The sequence below is a fragment of the Saimiri boliviensis genome, chromosome 21 (genome assembly GCF_048565385.1).
Source record: "Saimiri boliviensis isolate mSaiBol1 chromosome 21, mSaiBol1.pri, whole genome shotgun sequence".
In the NCBI taxonomy this organism is placed as follows: domain Eukaryota; kingdom Metazoa; phylum Chordata; class Mammalia; order Primates; family Cebidae; genus Saimiri; species Saimiri boliviensis.
Window position 1 is genome coordinate 2,871,744 of NC_133469.1, and position 27,563 is coordinate 2,899,306.

Genomic DNA, 27,563 nt, shown 5'->3' on the forward strand with positions numbered 1-27,563 from the left:
GGTGTCAGGCTGGGAAGCAGGTCCTGCCTGCCTGGTACCCGCAGTTCACCTGGCCCAGGCCTCTGCTGCAGGAAGGTCCCTCTTGCCTCTCACATAACTCTTGTCTCTGCCTCCTTCTCTCTGGGCTGGTGCAGGTCGCTGGGTTGCCAGGCCTAGCTTCAGATAGGGTCGGTGGACCAGGTGGGTTGTGCGTCAGTCAGATTGTCTTAGGTGTCTTACCCCTTACAAAGAGGCGGGAAAGAGACGGTGCCATGTGATGGCAGGGCTCCCTGCTGCCCTGAGACCAGCGCCCGGTCTGCTCGCCTGGGTGCAGCCTGCTACTCAGAGCGCTGCTGCCCTTCATCTCGTTCACAGCCTTCTCCGGACCTCTCTTTGTCCTTCTTTCTGGTTTTCTCTTCCCTTCTTCTCTTCTTCCCCTTCTCCCTCTCTCTCATCATTTAAAAAAAAGTTGTTTTAGATGCTTAGTTCATTGTTTCATGATGCCTCATTCCACAAAACGAGTTGCAGCAACTTTCCCAGGACGTGTGATCCGGAAAGGCGTCTCATTTCGTGTTGCAGTTTCCCATATGGAAGACCAGCCACACCGTCAAGTGGGAGGGCGTGTGGCGGGAGCTGGGCTGCCTCTCCAGGACGGCGTCGTTCGCGGTTCGAAAAGAAAGCGGACATTCACTGAAGTCATCTCTTTCGGTAACAGCTTCTCTTAGTTGGAGTAATAATTGCGTTGATGGAACTGTGCTATGCATTGGGAAAACGGTCTTTGCCGACGTCAGGGCTGGTTGGGGAGCATCGCCGATTTGGGGTGTCCAGGTGGTGGCCCCTGCTCCCCGAGGGTTTCTGGCGCACTGCCTCACGTTCAGGAGAAGGTGTGCTTCAGAGCTGATGGTGGAATTTTAGTTTTCAAAATAAATGAGGAACCTGGCTGAGCTGACTTAGGCCAGGGCGTCGAGCACCTTGAGAGAATGAACCCAGTGGTGGGTGTTCAGCTCCCACATAGTGAGCAGAAATTGTGTGTTCAGTTGAAGCTCAAGTCTCAGTGTGGATGTCTCAATGTCCTCCTGTGTAAGCTGGGAAGACTGACCCTCACTTCCTCCCAGGACTCTGTGAAGACGAAATGATGGGATAGTTGTGGAATGCTAGCGTGGTGTGGCCCACATGTCCTGAGTACTCATGGTTATCTAATAGAACTGCTTGCAATGAAAATACCCACATTTAAATTTCTTTCAGCACGCCATGGTCATCGATTCTCGGAATTCTTCCATCTTACCAAGAAAAGGTGCTTTGCTGAAAGTTAACCAGGTAGTGTTGTTTCACCTGTGACCCCCACAGGGTGAGGGGACCAAGCTTTGGACAATAAAGTCCCGGTGGGCTGGGTGGCCTGCGGGTGGGCAGTGCCACAAGGGGGACCACTTGTGTGGCATCGCTGGTGACAGTTGCTAGCTCTCCTCTCAGGAGGTCCCACAGAGTAACTGCACGTGCAGCATCGCTGGTGAGGGTCCCCAGCTCCACGCTCAGGGCTTTGAGCTGGGAATTGCTCCCTGCTCCCTGTGGTTCAGGCTTGCACCTTCACAGAACCCAAGGTGGGGGTAAGGCCAAAATTAGATTTTTATGCAAAATAGCCCAAATCGTGAAAGGTCAGCTGAGTTTTTCCCCAGATGCTGATGAAGCCAGGGAGCTGTGCTGCCTGTGCTGAGCTCTGTTCCCCTGCACACAGCCACGGGGGCGGCCTCCACACCACTGGGGCCCGCTAATCCTCCATCCCCGTCTGTCCAGTGCTGTTGGCTTCAGCAGCTAGGGTGTGGCTTCTAGGAGACAATCTTCTGTTGCCTTTAAAAAATACAAAACAGCGAAATTAAAACCTGATGCAAAAACGCGATTCTGTAGCTCTGTAGTAAGTCTGCTTGCTGCCTTTGACCTGAGCGCTCTCTCCGCAGGAACTGGCAGGCTACACTGGCGGGGATGTGAGCTTCATCAAAGAAGATTTTGAACTTCAGGTGAACAAGCCACTCATATTTGATTCAGTGAGTATCCAACCGGACCCTGGCACCTACACTGTCAGCTCTTCCTTTGAGAATCTTACCAAGAAATCTTAGCTCCTGAATATCTGAAGCACTAGAGTGGAAGCCGGAGCAATAGTGCTTAACCTTTGATGTTTCAAATTTGGCCAGATATGCAGACAATCTAGGGAGAAGCGATATTTATTTTATTTTAAAAGAAACCTCTGGCTGGGCATGGTGGCTCATGCCTGTAATCCTAACACTTTGGAAGGCCGAGGTGGGTGGATCATGAGGTCAGGAGTTCAGGACCAACCTGGCCAAGATGGTGAAACCTCGTCTCTACTAAAAATGCAAAAAAATTAGCTGGGTGTGGGGCAGGCACCTGTAATCCCAGGTACTTGGGAGGCTGAAGCAGAGAATTGCTTAAACCCAGGAGAAAGAGGTTGCAGTGAGCCGAGATCAAACCACTGCACTCCAGCCCAGGGGACAGAGTGAGACTCTGTTTTAAAAAAAAAAAAAAAGTCACCTCTGCTGATCGTCACTCATAGGACCGTGAGAGAGCCCCTCCTGGTTTGTCACCTCAGGGCCTTGGAGGAAACGTGGCTGGAGGACAGAGGGGTGTCTCCTGCCCTCGAAACGCTATTCCGTGGACCTTCTGAGTCTTTGCTTTGCTGGGTCTGCAGGGCTCTGGGAGCTTTCAGGAATTAATATTATATATTTTTTTAAAATTATCTTTAGTCCCGTTGGGTCAGTTTCTCCAGATTCGCTCAGGAGTGAGGAGTAAGTGACTGGATTCCTGTCTGGCCAGAGGAGTCCGAGGCTGGGAGGACGCCTGGCATATTTTTCACGTCTTCCCAGCACCCGGGGCTGAGGGCAGCTCTGCCCTGTCATTGCTACCTGGGTCTTATCTACTTTTAAGACTTGGGGGCAAGGAGTGAGTTTTAATGAAATGGTGCATGAGACTGTTTGTAGAGAGCTCATTTAAAAATCATTTGTTACTGCCCTGGTTCAGCCGTTGACTCTGCACTTTGAACTTGGTTCCTGCCTTCCTCTGCCCCTGCCACTTCAGAGGCCACCACAGGCCTCTTTGTTGTTTGGCGCGGTGAGCCCGTCCTGATCCCTTCCACGGCACTGGATGCTGCCGCCTGCTCGCCTGTTCTCATGTTTCTTGTTTCCTTGGCTCATCATTGCTACGTTCTTCCATTTCCCACTTTCCCTTCGCAGGGCCCTTTCTGCCTCATAGGCATGGCTTGGCCCTAGATCCTTGTAACGATCCATCCACCCATCTATCCACCCATCCACCCACCCACCCATCCAGCCAGCCAGCCAGCCATCCACCCACCCATCCACCCATCCACCCATCCACCCATCCATCCACCCATCCAGCCAGCCAGCCAGCCAGCCATCCAGCCACCCACCCACCCATCCATCCATCTATCCACCCATCCACCCACCCATCCAGCCAGCCAGCCAGCCATCCACCCACCCATCCACCCATCCACCCATCCACCCATCCACCCATCCACCCATCCACCCACCCATCCAGCCAGCCATCCAGCCATCCAGCCACCCACCCACCCATCCATCCATCTATCCACCCATCCACCCACCCATCCAGCCAGCCAGCCAGCCATCCACCCACCCATCCACCCATCCACCCATCCACCCATCCACCCATCCACCCATCCACCCACCCATCCAGCCAGCCAGCCAGCCATCCAGCCACCCACCCACCCATCCATCCATCTATCCACCCATCCACCCACCCATCCAGCCAGCCAGCCAGCCATCCACCCACCCATCCACCCATCCACCCATCCACCCATCCACCCATCCACCCATCCACCCATCCACCCACCCATCCATCCAGCCAGCCAGCCATCCAGCCACCCACCCACCCATCCATCCATCCATCCATCCATCCATCCACCCACCTATTTACCCACCCATCCATCCACCCACCCACCCACCCACCTACCCACCCATCCATCCACCCACCCATTCAACCATCCATCTATCCACCTGTCAGCCCACCCATCCATCCACCCACCCACTCAACCATCCATCTACCCATCTGTCAGCCCACCCATCCATCTACCCATTCATCCACCCATCCACCCATCCATCCACCCATCCATCCATCCATCCATCCATCCATCCATCCATCCACCCACCCATCTACCTACCCATCCATCCATCCATCCATCCATCCACCTATCTACCCACCCACCCATCCATCTATCCATCCACCCACCCACCCACCCATCCATCCATCCATCCATCTACCCACCTATCTACTCACCCATCCATCCACCCACCCACCCAACCATCCATCTACCCACCTATCAACCCACCCATCCACCCATCCATCCTCCCACCCATCCATCCATCCACTCACCCATCCATCCATCCATCCACCCACCCACCCATCCATCCATCCATCCATCCACCCACCCACACACCCACCCACCCATCCATCCATCCATCCTGCTGCTCTCCAGGATGGTCTCCAGCCCTGTGGCTGCAACTGCCGCCTGTGCTCAGCAGCTCTGGCTCTCCTGCTGTCCTTCCTGGACCCAAACTCAAGTGCTCCTGGATGTCTCAGCTCCCCACTTTACGGACAGCTCACATCCAGAGTTCATCACCTTCCTCCCAAATCTGTGCCACGCCTGGGCTCCCCCTCCGCTGATTCGCATGGTGCTCTGGCTGCTCTCAGTCCTCCCCTCAGCCACCTGCCACCCCCGGGCCCTGCCTCTCCTACCCTTAGCACTGCCCATCCTCACTGAACTGAGATTACGTTCTGAGTCATCTCTGCTCCTCTCCCACTCCTTGCCTTCCCCTTCCCCGTCTCCACACTGCGCACGTGTTAGTCTTCCTGAAACACAAGCCTTATTGTATTGCTTCCCTACACAAACTACCGGTGCTCTTAGGGTACCTGTGGCCCTTGATCCTTCATCACCATGCCTGTTGCATGCTTGGGCTCTGTGGAAATACTTATTGTTTCTCAGAAGGCCTTGGCTTGCTCTGATTCCCAGGCACTTGTAGTTACTCTGTCTGCCAGAGGTTGTAACTCCCTTTTTTCATACTTGGCCTCTCTTGGCCTCCCACTCCCTGTCTTTAAGACTTTGGTACAGGTGTATTTCCTGCAAGCCTTCCTGAACCTCCCAGATGGAGGTGGGGGCTCCCACTGTGCTTGTAGCTCCTGTGCTTATCCTGTGGTAGTGCCCATCCATCCACCCACCTACCCATCTACCCACCCACCCATCCATTCATCTACCCACCTATCCATCCATCCATCCACCCACCCACCCACCCATCCATCCACCCATGCACCCATCTATCCATCCATCCACCCATCTATCCATCCATCCATCCATCCATCCATGCATCCATCCGTCCTTCTGTCCATCCATCCATCCTTCCATCCATCCATCCATCCTTCCATCCATCCATCCGTCCGTCCATCCATCCATCCACCGACCCATCCATCCACCCACTCACCCATCCATCCACCCACTCACCCATCCACCCACCCACCCATCCGTCCATCCAACCATCCATCCACACACCTACCCACCCATCCATCCACTCACCCATTTACCCATCCATTCATCCATCCATCCATCTATCCATCCACCCACCCACCCATCGATTCATTCACCCATCCATCCATCTACCCATTTAACACATGTGGCATGAAGACTGCTCACTGAGCCAAGACTGGCTACTGCCTCCTGCCCTGGGAGAGACCGGACTCTGTCCCTGAGGGTGGGGTTGGGAGTACGTGTCTGCACTGTCGGAGCCTGGCAGCTGGTACCTTCTTTCAGCCTAAGATGCTGTGTGTCCTGAATCCTTCCACATCATTTTGAGGCCATGGCGGAGAGGCCTGAGCAGGTGTAGGGGGCCTGAGTTCCTTCCTCTGTGAGACCTTGGCTAGCGTTGCTGGGTATCGCTTCCCACCACAGAGCAGGGGCCTGCTCGCCCTCAGTGGGTCTTGATTTGGACTTTGGAATTGCATGTTTTCATCAAGTCCACATGGCCCTCCGAAGTGTAGCTCTGCCACTGAACAAGCCAGGTGCCTTTGCAGCCTTGCAGCCCGGCTCGGAGCTCTGCACGCCACGGGCATTCAGTGCATGGTGAGGCTCCCCGGAGCGAAAGCGATGCTGGGAGAAAACAGCCGTTTGTTTCCGTCTGAACAGGTGTTTTCAGCGTCTCTCTGGGGTGGAATGTTGGTGCCCATTGGTGACAAGCCGTCAAGTATTGCCGATAGGTAAGTCCTCTTCAATGAATGGGAAGTTGGCACATATCTTCCTTTGGATCTTTTTGGTTGATTTTTATAAGAGATTTTAGAGAAGTTTATTTAGGAGAGCAGTATTTCAAATTTTACTTTAGTATTTATGTTGAAGCTAATTTCGAAGTATCAGGTATACCTCATACTTAATATTTTTTTGCTTTTTTGGGGGAAGTTACTTTATTATATTAAAAAACGCACTGTTCCCTTTTGATTGTGAAGGAATACAATTTATACTCATTGCAGAAATACAAAAATGGAGAAACATTTGAAGAAATTAGAGAAATCATTCATCAAATAATGAGAAATTCTTTATAAGCAGCATTTGAATGCCATGTGTTTCATTATTTGCATATACCATAACTTTTTTTGCCTACCGTGTATTTTTTGATATTTGAGTTGTTTCTAATTTGTGATTTTTATAAATAACACTGAATAATAACTTTTAAGATAATTTGGTGTTCATTTTATTTTCTGTGGAATTACTGTCTCAGCGTAAAGCTCATAGTATTGCTGGGTGCTGCTTTTAGGAAGCTTACAGCAATTTATACCCCCGCCAGCAGGGTGCGCACTTGTTCTCGTTGCTTCGAAATACTAATCACTGTCCTCTAGAGCAAAAACCTTTTTTTTTTCAACCCTGCATTAGTTAAAATTACTGGTTCAACCTTTTCGGATGGCGGTTGGAAGTATAACAATTTTAGGTTTGTAAACCCTGAATCCTAATAGTTTCACAAAACTCCGTGAATCTGATTTACAGAAATACTTTTATAAGTGTGTAAAGATTTATGTCTAGAAGGATGTTCCTGTTCACTTGTTATGTTATGTGTGTCCTGGATCAGTTGAATTCAATATGTGTGATTTATCATTTTTATTTTATTTATATATTTTTGAGACAGAGTCTTTCTCTGTTGCCTAGGCTGGAGTGCAGTGGCATGATCTTGACTTACTGCAGCCTCCACTTCCCGGGTTCAAGCGATTCTCCTGCCCCAGCCTCCCTGTAGCTGGGATTACAGGCATACACTGCCACGCCCAGCTGATTTTTGGATTTTTAGTAGAGACAGGGTTTCACCATCTTTCCCAGGCGAGTCTCAAACTCCTGACCTCCGCTGATAGGCCCACCTCGGCCTCCCTGAATGCTGGGATTATAGGCATGAGCCACTGCGCCTGGCCTGATTCATTGTTTCTTAAAAAATGAAGATTGCTGTTTGTGTTTGCAATTTATGTCAATAGGGTCTTCAGAATCCCAAGCAGTAAAAACATATTGATAGGCTTTAAAACTCAAGTTAAAATGAAAGAATTCATAAAGGCTTTTATGCAGTAGGAAAACCAGAACAAGCAGCGCCCTGTTCCCTTTGCGCCGTTTCAGACCTGCGGGGTGTTCTTGGCCTCCCGCGGCCTCGAGGGTCAGAGGGCTCTGAGGGCATCCGCTGGGCTCGCATCCTGGGCTGCCTGTTGGCTGGAAAGATGACGCAGAATTTCTCTTGTCATTTAAATTCGTTTTTTAGTAATTATCATGATCTAAAATCGGGTTCTAATGTGCTGTTGAATTTTTCAGAAAGTGGGTGCGTTTTATGTAATTAATTTTTAATTCATGCTTTTCATATTATTCAGATATGGTTGGAGAGCATGTGATAACCCAGTTCATTAGGGAACAAGAGGAGCTCATATTTAAGAATAAATCTAACAAATATTCTTTTTTGGTCTGTTTCCAGTATGATAGCCCCCCTCTTTGTGTAATACTGGGATTCTACTATTAAGTCATTTGTATCCTGCCCTTTTTCACTTACTGTTGCATTGTGAGCCAGTAGGAGGCCCACGTGGAAAGGAACCGTGCCATGGATCCTCACAGGCAGCAGATGGCTCCTTCGTGACGGAGAGCTTGCTCTGCCCGTCTCTCCTGCTGTCTCTCCTGCGTCTCCAGTGGATTGAAGCCTCTCCTTAGGTGTTTCGATTTTTATGAAACTCCCCTCGTAGCTTGCACCTTCCTGGTCTTCCTTGAAGGTTTTGCCTTGTGAAAACAGTGTCGATAACCCAGCACCGAACGTGAGCCTGACCCGCGCTTCCTGCGCGTACTGAGCGTCGTGCTGCTTGTCACCTCGTGACTCTCCTCTGATGCGTGCCGTTTCGTCCTAGGTTTTACCTCGGGGGACCCACAAGCGTCCGAGGATTCAGCATGCACAGCATCGGGCCGCAGAGCGAAGGTCTGTCCTCTCCCGTCACGGCGCCAGGGCTACAAGGGCTCACGGCTCAGTGTGGAAGCCATGTATCTGTTAGTTGTTTAAATTAAAGTAATAGGCCGGGCGCGGTGGCTCAAGCCTGTAATCCCAGCATTTTGGGAGGCCGAGGCGGGTGGATCACGAGGTCAAGAGATCGAGACCATCCTGGTCAACATGGTGAAACCCCGTCTCTACTAAAAATACAAAAAATTAGCTGGGCATGGTGGCGCGTGCCTGTAATCCCACTTACTCAGGAGGCCGAGAGAGGAGTATTGCCTGAGCCCAGGAGGCGGAGGTTGCAGTGAGCCGAGATCGCGCTGTTGCACTCCAGCCTGGGTAACAAGAGCAAAACTCCGTCTCAAAAAAAAAAAAAAAAAAAAAAAAAATTACAGCAGTAATAGACATTCCTCTTTCATGGTGGTGGAATTAGCACCTAACACAGAACTTGCCATGAAGTAGGTGTAGAATATTTATTGACAGAATTGTAGAAAACTGAGAAAATGTATCTAAGCAAAAACTCTGTGAAAATGACTTGCAGTCCTGGCCAGAGAGAACACATGTATAAAGGTGACGTCTGTTCCCTGCAGGTTTGACGTGCCTCCTACTCTTCGTTTTGTTTTGTTTACATATTAGTTTTAAAACCCATTTCTCTCACCACCCCTCGTAGCAATATTTTAACAGTATATTTTTATGGAAAGAAAGGTCATTTTTAACAGCTGCATGTTTTATATTGCTGGCATACTGTAATCATATTTTAGTTAACAGGCTTAATATGTTAGGCAGTTTTAGGGTTACAGAAAAATTGGGTAGAAAGTACAGAGCTTCCCCATAGAACCCCCATAGCTTCCTTTGTTAGCACCTTGTATTAGGATGATTCATTTGTGAGGATTGGTGAAGCAGTAAGATACCTTGTCAACTCAAGGCCGTAGTTTACACGGGGGTTCACCTTGCTGTTGTACCTTCTGTGGGCTTTGACAACTACAGGGTGTCCTGTGTTCACCATTCCAGGTCACACTAAGTGGCTTCACTGCCCTAAAAATTCTGGCTCCACCTGTTCATCCCTTCCTTCCTCCCACCAGACCACTGGGAACGACAGGTCTTTGAACCATCCCTGTAGTTGTGCCTTTTCCAGAACGTCTGGGAGTTGGGATCACACAGCTTGTAGGCTTTCCAAGTTGTCTTCTTTTCCGTAGTAATTTGCACTATGGTCTCTGCGTGTCTGTCTGGGAGCCTACAGCTTGTCTTTTCTTGCTGAATAATATTCCTTTGTCTGGATGTACCACAGTTGATCCAGTCAGCTACGAAAGGACAGTTTGCTTGCTTCTAGCGTTTGGCAATTATGAGTAAAGCTTCTATAAACATTCGTGTGCAGGTTTTTGTGGAAAGCTTGTATGGACATAAGTTGTCACATCAGCTGGGCAAATGCCAGGGAGCGCAGTTGAGAGCAGGCTCCCTTCCTGAGCGACTGCCAGGCGAGCTTCAGGAGTGGGTGCCCGCTTTTGTGTTCTGCGTTTGCGTTCATGAGGAAGGAGAGAGAGAAAGTTTATTACCCTCATGGCTGCACGTTTTGTCTTACGACCCACTATACAGACTTTGAGTGTGTGGTTTTTTTCTTTTATGATTATAAAACAATGTATTCACCTTCTAACTGAATCTTGGTACTCATGTGTAAGTTTTACTTTAATGTAAAATTCTAGATGTGAAATTGCCAGATCCAAGGATTTCGAGTATCTTTAGGGCTTTCTCGTGCTTTCTGGGAAGGTTGTTTCATTTACATGGCCTCCTGCAGCGCGTGGGATTCCTGTTTCCGCGAACCCCTTTGACATGCGCTGTCCGTCAGAGGTATCCACGTGCTGTGAAAACTTTGAAACATCATTTAAGTGGATGCATATTATTCCATTAGTAAGCATTCTCCCCTGGTTTTCTTAATTTTTTTTTTTTTTTTCAGACAGACCCTCACTCTGTCACCAGGCTGGAGTGCAGTGGTGCGATCTCAGCTCACTGCAACCTTTACCTCCTGGGTTCAAGCGATTCTCCTGCCTCCGCTTCCTGAGTAGCTGGGATGACAGGCACCTGCCACCACGCCCGACTAATTTTTGTATTTTTTTAATAGAGATGGGGTTTCACCATATTGGCCAGGCTGGTCTTGAACCCGTGACCTCAGGTGATCCACCCACCTTGGCCTCCAAAGGGCTGGGATTACAGGCAGGAGCCACCATGCCTGGGCCGCTGAAAATTTCTAACACTTTCGTTGGTTCCATTTTTATATCATTATAAGCAATGACTGCACTTTGCATACATTTTTGTACAAAGTATAGATGATTTTGTTTCACTTGTATTTAGAGTGCTTCATTAGAGCGTAATTTTTAAGAAAAGTAACCTACTTTTTGATGGTTTTATTTCATTTTTTATCATAAGCAAGTGTGATATGCTGAGTCTATGACGGCTGGGCCTTCACCTCGCTGAGAAGGAAAGCGTGGTGCTGTTCCACTCACCAGCTCCATGCAGTTGCTTGGCCACACTCTGTGGGCAAGGATGTAAATTGCTATATTTTTTGTGCAAGCAGCTTGATGTATCAAGAGCCTTAAAATATATATGTGAAAAATTGTTAATAATATTATGAGTGCTAGCCCCAGGCTGGAAGCTGGAAACCGAAATGCCCCTCAACAATGGGAAACGGTCAGATAATTAGTGGTATCCTCCACCGTAATAAAGAAGAACAAATGACAGCCGCCGGCTGAATCATGGCATGAGTGAACCTCAGAAACATGTTGCTGCTTATTTCCGAATGGTAGACATTACGGTATTTTCATTTTTTCCTCTTTATGTTGATCAGATGTTCTACAATGAGTATATTTAACTTCTATGACCAGAATAAAATCAGTTATTTAAGAAGAGAGAGGAGGAGCGGTTTCTGGGAAACAAAAGCAAGGTTGTTTCCTGTCATTTGTTCCTTCTCTGTTCCCTTCAGAGCTCGAGTCTGGAAAGGCATGGGCGTCTTTTTTCCCTCTTCCTCTGGATTGTGAGGAACTGAAGTCTTTAAATGAATCCACCGTTCGTTCCTTGAAGTTAATCTTGAAGACATCAGTATTTTCCCATTTCATGGCCTGTCATTTTGTATTAGGGGAGACTAAGACACTTTATAAGTGGTATTTTGCAACAAAGTATAAACATTTTGGTTGGAGGGTTTTTTTTCCCCCTTATAGTTTAAAATGGAATGGACGGGAGCATTTTTAGAAATATGCAAATACCTGCTCTCAGTGGATAGGCTTAAATTTTGGCAAAAGTAACCTAAATCCAAGTGGTCATGAACCATTGAAAGTCATCTCTTCTCTACAGACACTCACCTGGAGCTGGGTCTCCCTGGGCGGTGGGCGGCAGACAACCGCTGTGTTTTGATTAATAGTGAGCAGCTGTTTCCACATGCTGCAGACATTTTCTGCATTTTGTCTCTCTATATTGTGGCCTTGAAAATTTTGCAAAACAATGCATTTTGGCCAGGCGAGGTGGCTCACGCCTGTAATCCCAGTGCTTTGGGAGGCTGAGGCGGGCGGATCACCTGAGGTCAGGAGTTCGAGACCAACCTGGCCAGTGTGGTGAAACCCCGTCTCTACTAAAAATAAAATAATTAGCCGAGTGTGGTGGCACATGCCTGTAGTCCTAGCTACTTGGGAGGCTGAGGCAGGAGAATCACTTGAACCTGGGAAGTGGAGGTTGCAGTGAGCCAAGATTGCACCACTGCACTCCAGCCTGGGCAATGGAGTGAGACTCTGTCTCAAAAAAAATAAATAAAAATTTCATTTTGTCAGCCAAGATGATGCCATTTGCACTCCAGCCCGGCAACAGAGCAAGACTCCATCTCAAAAAAGAAAATTTTGCCAAGTAATGCATTTCATTTGCAGGTAGAAGTGATTTGGTAATCTACATTTGTGGATAAAGTAATTGTCGTAAGATTCGCTTCTTCAAAGCATTTCCCAGGTACGATAAGTGACAGAGCTCATTCTCTCCTTAGCCACATTGGCTGTTTTCCTCCTTAGTCAAATCAAGGTGTGAAACAAGCCAGGAGGAAAAGAAAGATGATTCAAAACAAGGCCGTCAGTGTCAGGAAGGCGAGCAGCTGCCTGCAGACTCCAGCTCTGCCTGGACGCGTGCAGGACGGAAATCTTGCTTCTGTCAACTGTGGAAAGTTAATGCCGTGCTAACCTTGTCGGACGTTGTGTTCTGTGCCCGTCCCTTGCCCAGGAGACTACCTAGGTGGAGAGGCATACTGGGCTGGCGGCCTGCACCTCTACACCCCGTTACCTTTCCGGCCTGGCCAGGGGGGCTTTGGAGAGCTTTTCCGAACACACTTCTTCCTCAACGCGGGGAACCTCTGCAACCTCAACTACGGTAAAGCTTGCGCGACGGAAGAGCCACTGTAGCGCGTGTTCTCGTGTTGAAAAGCACAGTGCGCAAAGAGGTGTCCGTCTTCTTAGATTACATAGTCCTTAGAGACTGTGCCTTACTTGAAAAAGATTCTTACAACAGCTCATTAAGTGGCTGGTTGAGCGAATGAAGCAAATCGTCTGGTGCTCTTACGAAGAAAAATCTCTGTGTGTATTTAATACGCCAGTTGTGATGGCCACAGAGCTGAGTGGGACCGGGTGCCTGCCTCAGGGAGCTAAGGTCCAGAGGAGACTCCCCGCAGATGTCTGGGGGCTAGGGGTGCCTGGAAAGCTTCCTAGAAGGCATGGAAGTCTCCACGCTGAGACTCAAAGAGTCGGGGGCTTCCCAGGTGGTCAGGGGATGGGGAAAAGTCATCCTAAGCAGAGGGAACAGACTATTCCAGGCCCAGAGGATTGAGAAGGCGTGGCTTGTTCTGGACGTGAGTGAGTGTGGCCCCCAGCCCTCTCCTGACTTGGGTCCTCATCTCGCCTCCTGCGTTCTCCTTCACCTCTAGGCCTGGCTTTAGACACGGCTGCAGGGCGCAGCCACAGGAGCCAGGGCTTGTCTGGGAGAGCTCGGAAGGACGGGCGTGCACTGTGGCTCACGCATCTTCCTCTTTTCAGGGGAGGGCCCCAAAGCTCACATCCGGAAGCTGGCCGAGTGCATCCGCTGGTCGTACGGGGCCGGGATCGTCCTCAGGCTCGGCAACATCGCGCGGCTGGAACTTAATTACTGCATCCCCATGGGAGTGCAGACGGGCGACAGGTACGTGCTGGGGTTATTTTCCACAACCGTATCACCCTCTCCGGTCATTTCATTTTGTTTTGGAGAGGGTTAATTTCATCAGTGGCTTTTAAGGTTCAAGATTTTTAGGGAAATTAAATCATAAGCCAAATCATGGAAATACAGGTATTTTCCTCCACTGAGTTTTTCTTCCTCTAGGCTGGAGGAGCAAGGGAAGCGTTCCCACCCCCTCCCTCGGGGCGCTGTGCTGCCTGTTTCCAAGGCAGTGGGAGCTCCTGCGAGGGGCTGGCTGGAGGAATTGATGGGTGATCCCAGCCCTGTGTGCTGAAAACAGAAGGCAGTGTTTTTTTGAGTGGTTGACTGACTTTGCAGGCCTGGGACTCTAGGAAAGTTGGGGTGAGCAAAGCTTTGTTCCTGGCCACAGAGGACTCAGTCTTGAGAGCCCCTCACTCTGCAGCAGAGGAATCCCCCAATCCTGGCTTTTCTCTACCTCTTATTTTATTGAGAAAAGATTCACTAAATATGACACAGATGAATATGGCATAGGATTATTTACACAGTTACAGAAACAAATTCTATTTCTTATCTGCATTGCGTAAAATGTTTGGTTTTGACTAGGCATGGTGGCTCACACCTGTAATCCCAGCACTTGGGGAGGTTGAGGCAGGAAGGTGATGAGGTCAAGAGATTGAGACCATCCTGGCCAACGTTGTGAAACCCCATCTGTACTAAAAATACAAAAATTAGCTGGGCGTGGTGTTGCATGCCTGTGGTCCCAGCTACTTGGGAGGCTGAGGCAGGAGAGTCTCTTGAACTAGGGAGGGAGAGGTTGCAGTGAGCCGAGATCACAACACTGCACTGCAATCTGGGTGACAGAGCAAGACTCCGTCTCAAAAAAAAAAAAAAAAAAAAAAAAAGGTTGTTTTGTTTTGTTTTAAGACTGGGTCTTACTCCATCACCCGGGCTGGAGTACAGTGGCCTGATCATGGCTCACTGCAGCCTTGACCTCCTGGGCTCAGTGATCCTCCTGCCGCAGCCTCCCAAGTAGCTGCAGCTACACACCTCGCTAATTTTTGTATTTTTTGTAAAGACAGGGTTTTACCGCATTGCCCACCCAGGCTGGCCTCAAATTTCTGGGCTCAAGCCATCTGCCTGCCTTGGCCTCCCAAAGAACTGGGATTATAGGCGTGAGCTGCCATGCCCGGCTGCATTGTGTGAATTTTAAGAGATCCGGATGTGTTTTCATTATAGCACATCTCAGCCAGCTCCGGCTGCCGTAACAAAGTACCACGGAGTATTTAAGAGCGACTTCAGCAGCAGATGTTTCTGCCAGCTCTGGAGCTTGGGAAGTCCAAGGTCGGGATGCCGGCGGGTTCGGCTGCTGGCAGGCTCTCTTCCTGGCTCGCAGACGGCAGCCTTACCCCTGTGTCCTCACTGGGAGGAAGAAGGATGCAGGCCAGTGCCCTGATGTCTCTTGTTTTGTTTTGTGACCGAGTCTCGCTCTGTGGCCCAGGCTGGAGTGCAGTTGTGCGATCTCGGCTCACTGCACCCTCTGCCTCCTGGGTTCAAGCCATTCTCCTGCCTCAGACTCCTGAGTGGCGGGGAGTGCAAGGGCTCACCACCACGCCCAGCTATTTTTTTTGTATTTTTAGTAGAGATGGAGTGTCACTGTGTTAGCCAGGACAGTCTCCATCTCCTGACCTCGTGATCCGCCTGCCTTGGCCCCGCAAAGTGCTGGGATGACAGGCATGAGCCACTGTGCTCGGCCTTTTTTTTTTTTTCTTGATGTCTCTTCTTAGGCAGCCCCTAACCCCATTGTGAGAGCCCCGCCTCCATTAGCTCGTCCGCGCCTCCGTTAGCTCGTCCGCGCCTCCACCTCCCGGAGGCAGATGTCAGCAGCATCCTGTCGGGCTTAGGGCTTCGGCACCTGAGTCCTGCGCGGACACGAATGTCCAGTCCACCCCGGTGCTCGTATGCGCTCGCAGCACTCCAGCCTGTGTTTTTTTCTCTTCATTTTTGTGTCTTCCTTTATGTTGCCACCAAATGGTGGTGCCGTGTGAGCCTTACCCTGGTTTCCGGTAGGCTGGAGTTGGTGCTGGCTGAAGGAAGGCTGTATCATTTTTACTCTCCTGTTGCCCGCGTCAGCACGTAGGGAGGGTGCTTTGCAAACGGGAGCCGCATTCACACGCGTTTCTGAGAGCGTCGTCTCGGGTGCGGCCTGCATCTCCCATCCAGGTCCTCTGCGGCTCGTTCTTTAGTGGAATCTGCTCTTCACGCTCTCGCCAGAAGGCTGTTCAGCATCTGCTCCGCGCCTGGGGACACGGCAGGGGCTGCCAGGCGGCTGCGGCTCCCCAGTGATGACAGGGCCTTCCAGGGTCTTCCAGATGATGGGGGCTGCTCTCATGACCACCAGCTCCCACTCACCTCCACGCCTCTCCCGTTCTCCACACAAAGCCCAAGCTGGAAAGGGTGCAGTCACGCAGGCTGCATGGCGTGCCTGGGAGCCCAGCTCGGCCGCTCTGTGTGGCGAGGTGCTTACCCTCTCTGGGTGTCCGTTTTCATGCCCAGAGGCTGGACGGTAGTGACGGTGGCTGCGCTGCAGTGTGGAGAACTCAGCGCGTCACTGCCTGCAGAGCTTTTAGCGCACCGCCTGGCCTGTGGTCGGGAAGCGGTGACTTTCCTGGGCGGCTCCGCTGCGGATACACCCGGCGTGGCCAGCGCCTCACACAAGGGAACAGGTTCCCGTGGGAGCGTAGCCCCTCCCTCAGCTTCATCTGGGCACAGCTACCCACCAGACAGACAGTTTGTGACAAGCTGTAGGTGGGATGATGCGTCCTGGTCTTGGAGATGGTAAAGTGAAAAAATGGGCACCTTTTTCTAGAGCAAGACCGCGTTAGGTAACTCCGCACCCTGACCGTCTTCAGCAGTGGAGGCTGGTGTTGCGAAGCGTTCGGCTCCCCGGCCTCACAGCCAGCTGCTCCTTAGAATCCTTAGAATCCTTGCAGGCAGCACGGGAGGCGCTGTGACGCTGCTGCCCCAGCACGTGGCTTAAGTGGCTGCTTTTGAGTGGTTGACTTGGCAGGCCGGGGCTCCAGGGGCGCTGGGGCGTTAGAGACGCTCTCTGATACACTCCCTGCGTGTCTGGGGCCCCGCCACGGTGCGTGTCTGGGGCAGGGAGGGTCTGAGCCACCCATGCTGCCACCACCATTGCAGTGCTGTTGGCAGCCACTGGGTGTCAGTGTGCCCTGAGAAGTCAACGCAGCGCCTAGCTCAGCTGAATTGACCCTCTCTGAAATCGTTTTCATATGAAGTGGTTACGTTTACCTTTCAGCTTTACTTCTGTCTCTTCAGGTTGGATCTAAAAAATATGTCTCAGAGATTAATTTCAAAATATGGTTTCTTCTGGAAGGAAGCAGCATACGAAGCCTGACATTTAAGACCAGGCCGTAGGGAGGCGTCTCTGCCCCCAGGCCAGGTGGCAGCTGTTGAGCAGATGTTTATTGTGGACAGTGAGTACCGAAGGGGTCAGCCTGGCCCCCGAGTGGAGGGCACTTTCGCTTAGTGTGAGGCCTTGTTTGAAGCTGGTCATGAATATTGTAATTTGGTGAAGTTGGAGTGATGTTGCCAGATTTCATCTTCATTTCTAAACTAGGTAGCTGGCAGGACGGGGCATCGTGTGTGTAGAAATTATCCACAGGTTTCCCCGTAACTAAGGTGGGCACCCCGTAAATAGGACTTCCAACATTCGCAAAGATGAAACAGTTTTGCGGTGTTTGCTGAATGTTATACCGCACGTGATGGATGGCACCGCTGTCCCCGGGATCTAACAGTGTTCTGTCACTTTGTGTCAGGCAGGCTTGCTTGGGAGGGCAGCTCACAGCCGCGGGGAAGACAGGAAAGCGTGTCATCTCGGTTGGGGAAGGTGCTGAGAGGGCCCCCAGAGTGGGCACCTGAGATGAATCTTCCTGGAAGACAGACAGCCGGGTGCTTGCCAAGGACATGCAGGGACAGTGCTCCTGGCTAACGAAGGCAGGAGCAAAGCCGCGCAGGTGTGCGCTGGGTAGAACCATGTCCTACGGGAACAGGAGGGGGCGTGGGGAGGCCCAGGCCCGGAGCTCCCACGTCGCTGCCTTCCAGCCCCACTGGCCTTTCCCACCTCGAGGACCCCATGCCCGGGCCTTTGAGCTCAGGACTTCATCTGCCTCGTTCACCACTAGTCCCCGTGACTAGAACAGCACCTGGCGTTGGAAGTGAGCCCGGTGGGGATGGGGGCACGGTGCCGAGGGTGCTGTTGGCATGACCTTCCCAAAGACCCGTGCTGGGTGTTTCCTGGCCTCCAGCCTCACACTCCACGTTCTCCAGAAGCCTCCGAACATCACACTCCCGGACCCGGTGCTGGCACTGGCAGTGCTGGGAGGGAAGAACACGGGAGGTGACCAAGAGCGCAGCACCAAGACAGTGACCGTGGGGGAGGGAGGGAGACGGGGCACAGAGCAGAAGGCGGGTGCTCGCGACTCTGCCTCTGGAGTGTGCCGGGGCTCGCTGGCCCTGGTCTTGGGCAACTCCGCCGTGCTGCTTTGAATGTTGGTAGTGGGTGTTTTTTTCTGTGACATGTTTCTGCGGTCTCTGAACATAAACCCAAGCTTGTGAAGTTGTTGAATCTGTTTGTAGTTAGAGTGAATGGGCCTTTGCTGGAATGCTTGCTCGTTTTCTGAATTATATATGCCAAGAGCTTGACTTCCTCTTAGCCCCTAGTTACTGAAGGAGCCGAGGGTGTACAATGTAAGAACAGACCAATTAGATCTGACACCACTAAATGGTACAAATGCAGTCTGGGTTCTGATGTGGACTCTTGTGTTTGAAGGACATGGCTGTGGCTTGCTGTCAGCACAAAGGGGCCGTGGACCTGGCTTCTGGTGAGATGGCCGCGCTGCTGGGGCCGGTTAGAAAGCCCCCTTCACCTCAGGAGGCCGGCCAGGCCGCTCATGCGTGCCGGTCTTGAACCTCTTCATGGATCAGACACTGCCTTCTCTTGCTCAGAGTCAGGTTGAAAAAGAAACACTTGCTGCCCGTTTTCATGTGCTCCAAACCCTCAGCTCGGGGGAGGCACCAGCATTGCGAACAAAGGAGCCATTCTTGGTGGCCGGTCTTTTCTAGAAATTGCCCACGGCTTGCAAAAAGGGTGTGTGCCACATGCCCTGGCTGCAGCCGCGTGGGCTCCTGGATGTCATTCTCCCTGGAGTTGAGGTCCCTAGCTCAAGCCCACCTTGTCCCCAATGGGCAGCGTTGGCCTTGACCCGCGCCCAGGTTCCAGGCGGACAGAGCTGCTGCAGGCACAGTCAAGGGGACAGGCTGCGCCGAGCTGGGGCAGGGCAGTGTGCCGGAAAGAGCGAGGCCTGTGGGCGGCCTGAGCCGGGTCCGGGGGCCTTCCCTGTCACTTCGCGGCCATGTGACTGGAGCCTGTTCGCTCCTCTCCGAAAACGGGCCTGGTGATCTGTCAGCAGGCGATTACCGCTGTGTGGGGTCACACCTGCAGAGGGGCAGCTCACGGCAGCTGTGGCAACCAGTGTGACCTTTGCGTCCTTCCGTCCTGGGGTCAGGATCAGGTCTAAGAGGTGGGCAGGCTAAACCCCTGCAGGGCTGTGGGTACTGCCGGCTTCCTAAGCCCGAGGACCTTCCGGAGGCTGGGCAGACCTTAAGCTCCGTCCTCCTCCCTGCGTCTCCCCATCCTCACCACCCGCCCTGTCCCTCCTGCTCCTTCCCTGCGTGCTGCGCCTCTCCCCGCCCTCTGTGCTCCCTGTCAGGAGTGGGGGCATGTGAAGGAGGGGAGGGGCGAGCAGCGCAGGGGGACGTGGGTCTCTCCTTCTTGCCCTTTTCCATTCTCCGAGGCCTTAACCAGCTGGTGAAGGTTCTTAACCAGCAAAGGAGGAAGCAGCTGGGCCGGTGAGGGTGGGGCCGGTGGCCACGGGAGGAGGAGGAGGAGGAGGAGGAGGGATGGGGAGGAGGAAGGGGAGGAGGGGGAGGGGGAGGGGGAGGAGGAAGGGGAGGAGGCACCTGCTGAGGGGCACAGGCTCACTGTGTCATCGTGAAGATGGCCGGGCTAGCAGAGCGGCCACCGCGTCTGAGCTCTCCCCGCTTTTTTTTTTAGGATATGTGATGGCGTCCAGTTTGGAGCTGGGATAAGGTTCCTGTAGCTGACACCCCTACAGGACGAGCTCTGGGACCCGGGCAGCAGCGAGGCGGGCACCCGTGCCACGAACGGATCTCGAGGAAACACGGCTCCTCGATCCTTTGGCTGCAATCCCTGTGGGAAACCCCGTCAATAAATGTTAAAGACACACTCCGAGGCAGCCTGGATGTGCTTTGATCTGGCCTTTCCCCAGGACCGCCTGAGTTCTCACACGCACCCGCCCAGTGTCTGGGAGTCTGTGTTTGGTTCCCATGTACCAGGCGTGATGTTTCCAGAGCCGGGCAGCAGGAGGGAGCTTGGCCCCGGGGGACGCTCAGTCCTGCCCTTACCGAGGGCGAACCTGCTCCATGCACCGGCTGGTGTCAGAGGAGGCCCCACAGCAGCGGGCGCCTGCAGCCCCAGGGCTCGAGCCATTTGAATGTGTGAGTAGCGAGGGAGATACCTGAACTGTGTAACGCCAGGGACACTGAGGCAAAGAGGGAACCTGGTGGTTTATCTGCAGGCGAATGGCAGCAGGAATGAGCGTGCGTGCGGTTTCTGGGCTGAAAACAACACGCTGATCATCTTGTAGTCCGGGGATCGGCGTCCGGCCTGGGTCTTGCTGGGCTGCGTCCCGCAGGCGCTAAGGGGGAGTCCCCCTCCTTCGCCAGCAGCTAGAGGTGCTGCATTCCTTGGCTGACGTCACCTCCGTCTTCAAAGCCATGTGACATCCCCCATCTCCCCCTCTTGCCTCCTCTGCGTCTCTGCTGGCGACCTTGGACCCGTCCGGGTGATCCAGGGGTCTTATTTCTGGGTCAGCGGATGGGCACCCTTAATCTGCCTGCAGCCGTGGCTCGCCACATTCACACGTTCCCGGGATTAGGAGGCGTGCGTCTTCAGCTGGCTGCGGGTGCGGGACATTATCCTGCCTCACACTAGTATCTCTAATACTTTGGGGATATCCTTAAATTAGTCACACATGAAGAAAAGTATTTGAAGGCAGTTAAACCTCCTTTGGATTTAAAAAGTGGCACCGTGTGCAAAGGTCTAGTGTTTCGGGGGCTGCCCCACGGGCCTTCGCAGACGCTTCACTCTCCGATTCGTTCTCTCTCTGAGCTGGGGCTGAGTCCGCGTCACTTTCAGCCCTCCCCATAACTTACTTATGTCTTTGCCAAGTGACCTGAAGATCTGGGCCTCAGTCCGGGACCCATGTTATCCCAGGGCCGCACTCAGGTGCCCCAGGACTGTCTTGTCATTGCCTATAGAAGCTGCAGGGGGTTTGCAGAGAATATATAAAAAGAAACCATTTTGGCCAGGCACCATGGCTTGCACCTGTCCTCCCAGCATTTTGGGAGGCAGAGGTGGGTGGATCATTCGAAGTCAGTAGTGCGAGACCAGCCTGGCCAACATGGTGAAACCCCACCTCCACTAAAAATAAAAAAATTAGCTGGGCATGGTGAGCTGCCCCTGTAATCCCAATTATTCGGGAGGCTGAGGTGGGAGAATCGCTTGAAGCTGGGAGGTAGAAGTTGTAGTGAGCCGAGATTGCGCCACTGCACTCCAGCCTGGGCAGCAGAGTGAGACTCCAGCTCATAAAAGAAAAAAAAGAAACAGTGTTGCCTTTCTTTTAATAAGAACATGAGAAAAAAGTACTTTTTTCCCCCTAAATGATCTATTCTTTATAGTTTCACATTTGTGCCTTTGACAAAATCAGGAACTCATGTTTCAACACTGTCATGCTCAGACTGTCAACTTAGAACAGTGAAAATGAGTAATACAGACTCAGCACCATGATCTCTGAGAAATCTGCCACGTTCATGGAGAACCCAGCGAAAGGGTCATCTGTGAAAAGGTCCCTGTTTAATGAAGCAAATCTGGGGTACCCCAGGTCTCTGTAGCCAGCTCCTCAATTAAAGCTCACGGGGGCCAGCTGTCGCTCGTGCGGCCGCAGCGTGTTTAATTTGCAGGTGGGATCTGCAGGGGGCTGCACCTCCGCAAAGTGAGCACGGGGGAGGCCCTGGGTGAAAACGTGAGGCTCGGACGTGGGCAGAATGGAGCATGAAGCCAGAGGCGCGTCAGGAAGTGCTTTCCACGAAAGGCCAGAGATCAGGCGAGCTCACCGTGGGAAGGAATTTCATAGCTGCTATTTTAGAGAACACAGAAAGGTGGGAAGCCTCCCCAAATCCCCGTGAAACCCTCCCTTGGCTCGGTGATTCTTTCCATCTTAATGTTACTCTGTTTCTTCTCGGAATACCTGAATGTTCCGGACTGGAAGAGCGCTGGGTATTTGTTCCGCTCACCTCCTCCTTTCCTGGGCGAGGGAGGGGCCGTGAAACCGGCTGGCCTCTCCCGCGGGGGACTGCTGCCAGGTCCCGGCCGGAAGCCTGCTGCCTCCCAACTTCCGCTTGGAACAAGGAGGTTGATTTCGGTGAACCTGATCTTCCCGGTGCTTCTGGAAGAACAGCTGTGATGGATCACTCCTCGGCCAGCGTGCATTTGTGGCGCGCCCGGTATACACACTATGACCTTTTACACACGGTGTCGTGAGTGGTGTGCCTGCCGCCCAGTGCCACAAGGCACTCGTGCACCTGGCTGTCGTCTACAAGTCTTATGACCCAGCGAGGGAGCAGAGTGTTCTGCCAAATGCCATCGCAGCGACGACTAAGGACAGTCACCTGGGGAGGACGTGCATGAGGCAGGCCATGTTTTCCCATAGGGTGACTCCTGCAAAGGACTTCGACGTCCTCTCCCAGGCCCCTGCAGCTCCTTAGGCAAGGAACTCACTTTAATTTCTGAATTTTCTCTCTTTTTTTTTTTTTTTGAGATAGAGTCTTGCTCTGTCAGCCAGACTGAAGTGCCATGGCACAATCCCGGCTCACCACAACCTCCACCTTTTGGATTCAAGCGATTCTCCTGCCTCAGCCTCCTGAGTAGCTGGGACCACAGGCGCACGCCACCACACCCAGCTAAATTTAGTACTTTTAGTAGAGACGGGGTTTCACCATGTTGGCCAAGATGGTCTCGATCTCTTGAACTGGTGATCCACTCGCCTCAGCCTCCCAAAGTGCTGGGATTACAGGCGTGAGACACCGCGCCCGGCAGGAATTCTCTCTTTTTAAAGACTAGATAAATTCACCTTTGGGACAGTTAGATGTGTGCAAATGCACTTTAAACATAAAATGTTTAAAGATCACGGGAGAGGAGAGAAAAGGGGATTCCTTAGTCCAAAGAACAAAAACCGGTGAGCTGTGTTTTAAATAAAACAAACAGTGTTAAAATCACGTTGTGCTCAGAAGTGCAAATTTCTAGCTTCTCTTGACAACCTGGATTCGACAAACACAAAGAACGTTGATTCCCACCCGCAGCAGTGGGCTGGAGCCGAGACGTGGGCGCTCCCAGGCGCTTGTGGCTTCTCTGGCTGGTTCACTTCTCCCTGGCTCAGACAGATCAGGAGTGGAACATCTGAACACGTTCAAAGAGAAGGTAAGTTTTGGGGGGACAGCTGTCAGAAAGTGGATGAGGCCCAGGCGCAGTGGCTCACGCCTGTAATGCTAGTGCTGTGGGAGGCCGAGCAGGGAGGATTGTGGCTTGAACCCAGGAATTTGAGACTAGTCCGCACAACGTAGTGAAACCCCATCTCTACAAAAACAATGCTGGGCGTGGTGGCACGCACCTGGACCCCAGCTACTTGGGAGGCTTAGGTGGGAGGATCACTTGAGCCGAGGAGGTTAAGGCTGCAGTGAGCCACGATTGCACCGTGGCACTCCAGCCGGGGTGACAGAGTGAGACCCTGTCTCAAAAGAAAAAGGAAAAAAAAAAAAGAAAGCGGGGCCTGTGTGGTGACTCACGCCTGTAATCCCAGTGCTTTGGGAGGCTGAGGTGGGTGGATCACCTGAGGTCAGGAGTTCAAGACTAGCCTGGCCCACCTGGTGAAACCCTGTCTCTACTGAAAAATACAAAAATTAGCCGGGCATGGTGGCTCACACCTGTAATCCCAGCTACTCGGAGCCTGAGGCAGGAGAATCGCTTGACCCCTGGAGGTGGAGGTTGCAGTGAGCCAAGACTGTGGCATTGCACTCCAGCCTGGGCCACAGAATGAGACTCTTGTCTCAAAAAATAAATAAATAAAAAGAGACGAAGTGGCCGAGCAGTGAGCCCAGGGCAGGCGCCTGGGTCTTGCCCTGCTGGGGCTGTTAACCAAATCCAGTCACGGCTTTCCTCGGGTTTTTCTTCCATCAAAGGAGATTGTGGTGTGTTCAGCAACAGATGCCAATCACAGTCTTTCAACCCCCAAGGTAAAGTCTAGAGGATTTCTAACTCTGTAAACGGATTGTTCTGCCTGTCTGGGGCATTAGGTACAAGAAGTCAAACAGTGGCTCCTTGACTGTGACTCCGACTGGGTGAATCCCAGCTCTGTGGTTGACCAGCCACGTGACCTTGAGCAAGTTCTCATGTGGCTCAGATACTGGGCCACTGCGAATATGAGGCACAATGCCCTGTTGTCCCAGCGAAGAAAGGCAAGGTGGAGGAGAGTGGCCAAGCTGAGTATATAACCTTGTAGAAACACAGAAGGACTAGACTAATGTTACCTTCATTCATTCGTTTGTTTATTTCTGAGACGGAGTTTCGCTTTTCTTGCCCAGGCTGGAGTGCAATGGCGGGATCTCGGCTCACCGCAGCCTCCGCCTCCAAGTGATTCTGCTGCCTCAGCCTCCCGAGTAGCTGGGACTACAGGCACGCGCCACCACGCCCAGAGAATTTTGGCATTTTCAGTAGAGATGGGGTTTCACCATGTTGGCCAGGCTGGTCTCGAACTGCTGACCCCAAGTGATCCACCTGCCTCAGCCTCCCAAAGTGCTGGGATTACAGGTGTGAGCCATTGTGCCTGGCCTAGAGCCACTTTTAATGAGAGTCCTCAGCAATTATTCAGAGTGCAGGAATCTTCTCTTCTACCTGAGTGGTTTGAGATGTGGCATGTTTTGAATCCAGTTACGATGCTGTCTCCGAAATTTTCTCTTGAGCCATCAGTGCCCATTTACAAATATGAAGATAGCTGATGACCTTCACAACACCGGGATGGCTTACTAAAGCTTGTTTTCAGCACCCGATGTTCTAAACCCAGTAATAAAAACTACATAGAAATAATTCCTTTGCCTCCTTTTTAATGTTTTTAGTGACTCATCTGATGAGTGTGTATAACAGCAGTTCTCAAACTAGCTGGCCCCAGATTTCCTTAGCACTGTCAAAAATATTGAGGGACCCTGCCCCAAAGAGCTTTTGTTTATAAAGGTAATATTAGGCTGGGCATAGTGGCTCACGCCTGTAATCCCAACACTTTGGGAGACTGAGGCGGGCAGATCACAAGGTCAGGAGATTGAGACCATCCTGGTCAACATGGTGAGACCCTGTCTATACTAAAAAAAAGCCGGGCATGGTGGCATATGCCTGTAGTCCCAGCTACTTGGGAGGCTGAGGCAGGAGAATTGCTTGAATGTGGGAGGCGGAGGTTGCGGTGAGCTGAGATCATGCCACTGCACTCCAGCCTGGGCTACAGAGCAAGACTCCGTCTCAAAAAAAAAAAAAAAAAAAAAATATTAGAAATTAAAGCTGAGAGGTGGAGGTTGCAGTGAGCCAAGATTGTGCCATTGCACTCTAGCCTGGGCCACAGAATGAGACTCTTGTCTCAAAAAATAAATAGTTTAAATGTCTTTAAACTATTTTAAAATAACAGACTCAGCCAGGCACAGTGGCTCACACTTGTAATCCCAGCACTTTGGGAGGCCGAGGCAGGTGGATCACCTGAGGTCAGGAGTTTAAGATCAGCCCGGCCAACAGGTGAAACCCCGTCTCTACTAAAAATACAAAAAATTAGCTGGGCGTGGTGGCGGGCATGTTAATCCCAGCCACTTGGGAGGCTGGGGCAAGAGAATTGCTTGAACCTGGGAGGCAGAAGTTGCACTGAGCAGAGGTCAAGCCATTGCATTCCAGCCTGGGCAATAGAAGTGAAATTCTGTCTCAAAAGACGAACAAAAACCAGACTCAGCATATCCTAACTTAAACAACGGCTTTTGAAAAATGTATTTCCCGAATGAAAAATTTAGTGTATTCTCCCGAATGAAGAATGGCATTGGGTGCAATTTTGCAGCTCTTGTTTAGTATCTGTCTTCAAAGCCAGAGGGATTCTTGCGTCTGTCTCTTCAGTTTGTTGCAGTTGAAGCTGCTTGGTTGATGTCAATGAAGAAAATCTGTCTTTACATAGATGTGTATTTGGAAGAGTATTTTAGTAGCCTTTTCACATAACTGAATATTCTCTGATACTTCACCAAAATTCAACTAGTGAAAGGGTTTGAAAGGCGAGTTGCAGTGCGGAATCCGAAACCCCACCTCTGGCTTCTTCACATTTGTTACAGTGAGATCCGCTCGTGTGCCTGGGGCTGTGACTGGATGGTTTACCCAGGCTTGCTTTTGTAACATGATCGCCTGGTCATGTGCGATATACTCCTTCCCTGAATCAAGCAAATCTTCAAAAATGTCAACATGTCTTGATTATGCAAAGTAAAAGATCACATTCATTAATATCGACACGTGTTGCATCAGGAAAATCTAAGTATGGTTGCTAAGCCCATTGTAATTTAAAAATATTGTAGATCGAAAATGCATCAAGTCCGCCTAACCTCCTGGACCTCACTGCTTAGCCCAGCCTCCCTGGAACATGCTCAGAACACTTACATTAGCTTACAGTTGGGCAAAAGCATCTAAAACAAAGCTTATTTTATAAGGAAACGTTGAAGATCGTGAGCAGTTTATCGAACACTGTACATTACATAGAAATTGCCACCATTTCACACTGTTGTGAAGTCAAAACAGCAGAAGTGGGACCATCAGAGTTAGGAGCTCTGTACTGGACAGCTGCCAAGCTCATGGTGGTGGATTCAAGTTTCCAAAAATTCCCGTTTCACTTGAAGCCTGCATTTTACCATTGGCAGCAAACACTCAATTGCTTTCCTCGAAGCTCACGTCATCCGTTTCCAAGGAAATGATGTCTGTCAGATACCCACCTCCGAATTACCATGGTTGTGAGTCGCCCTTCCAGGCAAAAACCATGTTCCATGAACAGAGCGGAAATTCGTGTCTGGAACCAACCACCCAGGGCTTCCCCTGTGAGCAGCACGATTGCTCTCTGCCTGGGACGTTTAAAAGGTTAAAAGGGCTGAGATATAACGACAGAGCATTTTACTGCTTCATTTGTAAGTGAAAGTGGCATCTGTTTTCCCTCCCCATGCGCAATGGTGACAGACACAGTGGCCACAGGGGTTTGGTGCCTCTGCCATTCCCTGCCAGGGCGCAGGCATGCTCACCCACGGCTCCTTCTGCATCATGAGTGCAAATACCAACCCAGTGAACCAGGAACTAAGTAACGTCTTTGCCTTATTATAAATATAGTTTTAACCTGATGGTTAAAACCTCCTCCCCGGAGGAGCCTCAGGATCTGCAGGGGGCCGTGGACCACACTTTGGGAACCACTGATCTATCGTTCTCCAAAGTGAATCATTTCAGCTTTCGGGGCCCTCCCCAGGTAGCATTCTGTGATTTGCAACAGAGTAATTGTGAGAATGCCCGTCACAGGAGAGGCTTTGCGTGGGCCTGAATAAGGAGGGGCTCCCTTTTTGCTTGAGACTTAAGCTAGGACTTAAGCATCCTCCTTTTATTTTCAGATCTAAATT

At 51.4% G+C, this 27,563-nt stretch overlaps 1 protein-coding gene across 1 annotated transcript in view; it reads left to right on the top strand.

Annotated features, from left to right (window-relative positions):
- SAMM50 (SAMM50 sorting and assembly machinery component) overlaps positions 1-20,013 on the top strand; it is a 36,845-nt gene extending 16,832 nt beyond the window's left edge. The window contains exons 8-15 of the mRNA XM_039463224.2: positions 559-687; positions 1,225-1,296; positions 1,932-2,018; positions 6,194-6,264; positions 8,419-8,486; positions 12,744-12,890; positions 13,550-13,691; positions 19,819-20,013. Of these exons, the coding sequence (XP_039319158.1) occupies positions 559-687; positions 1,225-1,296; positions 1,932-2,018; positions 6,194-6,264; positions 8,419-8,486; positions 12,744-12,890; positions 13,550-13,691; positions 19,819-19,864 (762 nt within the window). The 3' untranslated portion in view covers positions 19,865-20,013. The remainder of the gene's footprint in view (positions 1-558; positions 688-1,224; positions 1,297-1,931; positions 2,019-6,193; positions 6,265-8,418; positions 8,487-12,743; positions 12,891-13,549; positions 13,692-19,818) is intronic.
- Positions 20,014-27,563: the final 7,550 nt, after the last annotated feature.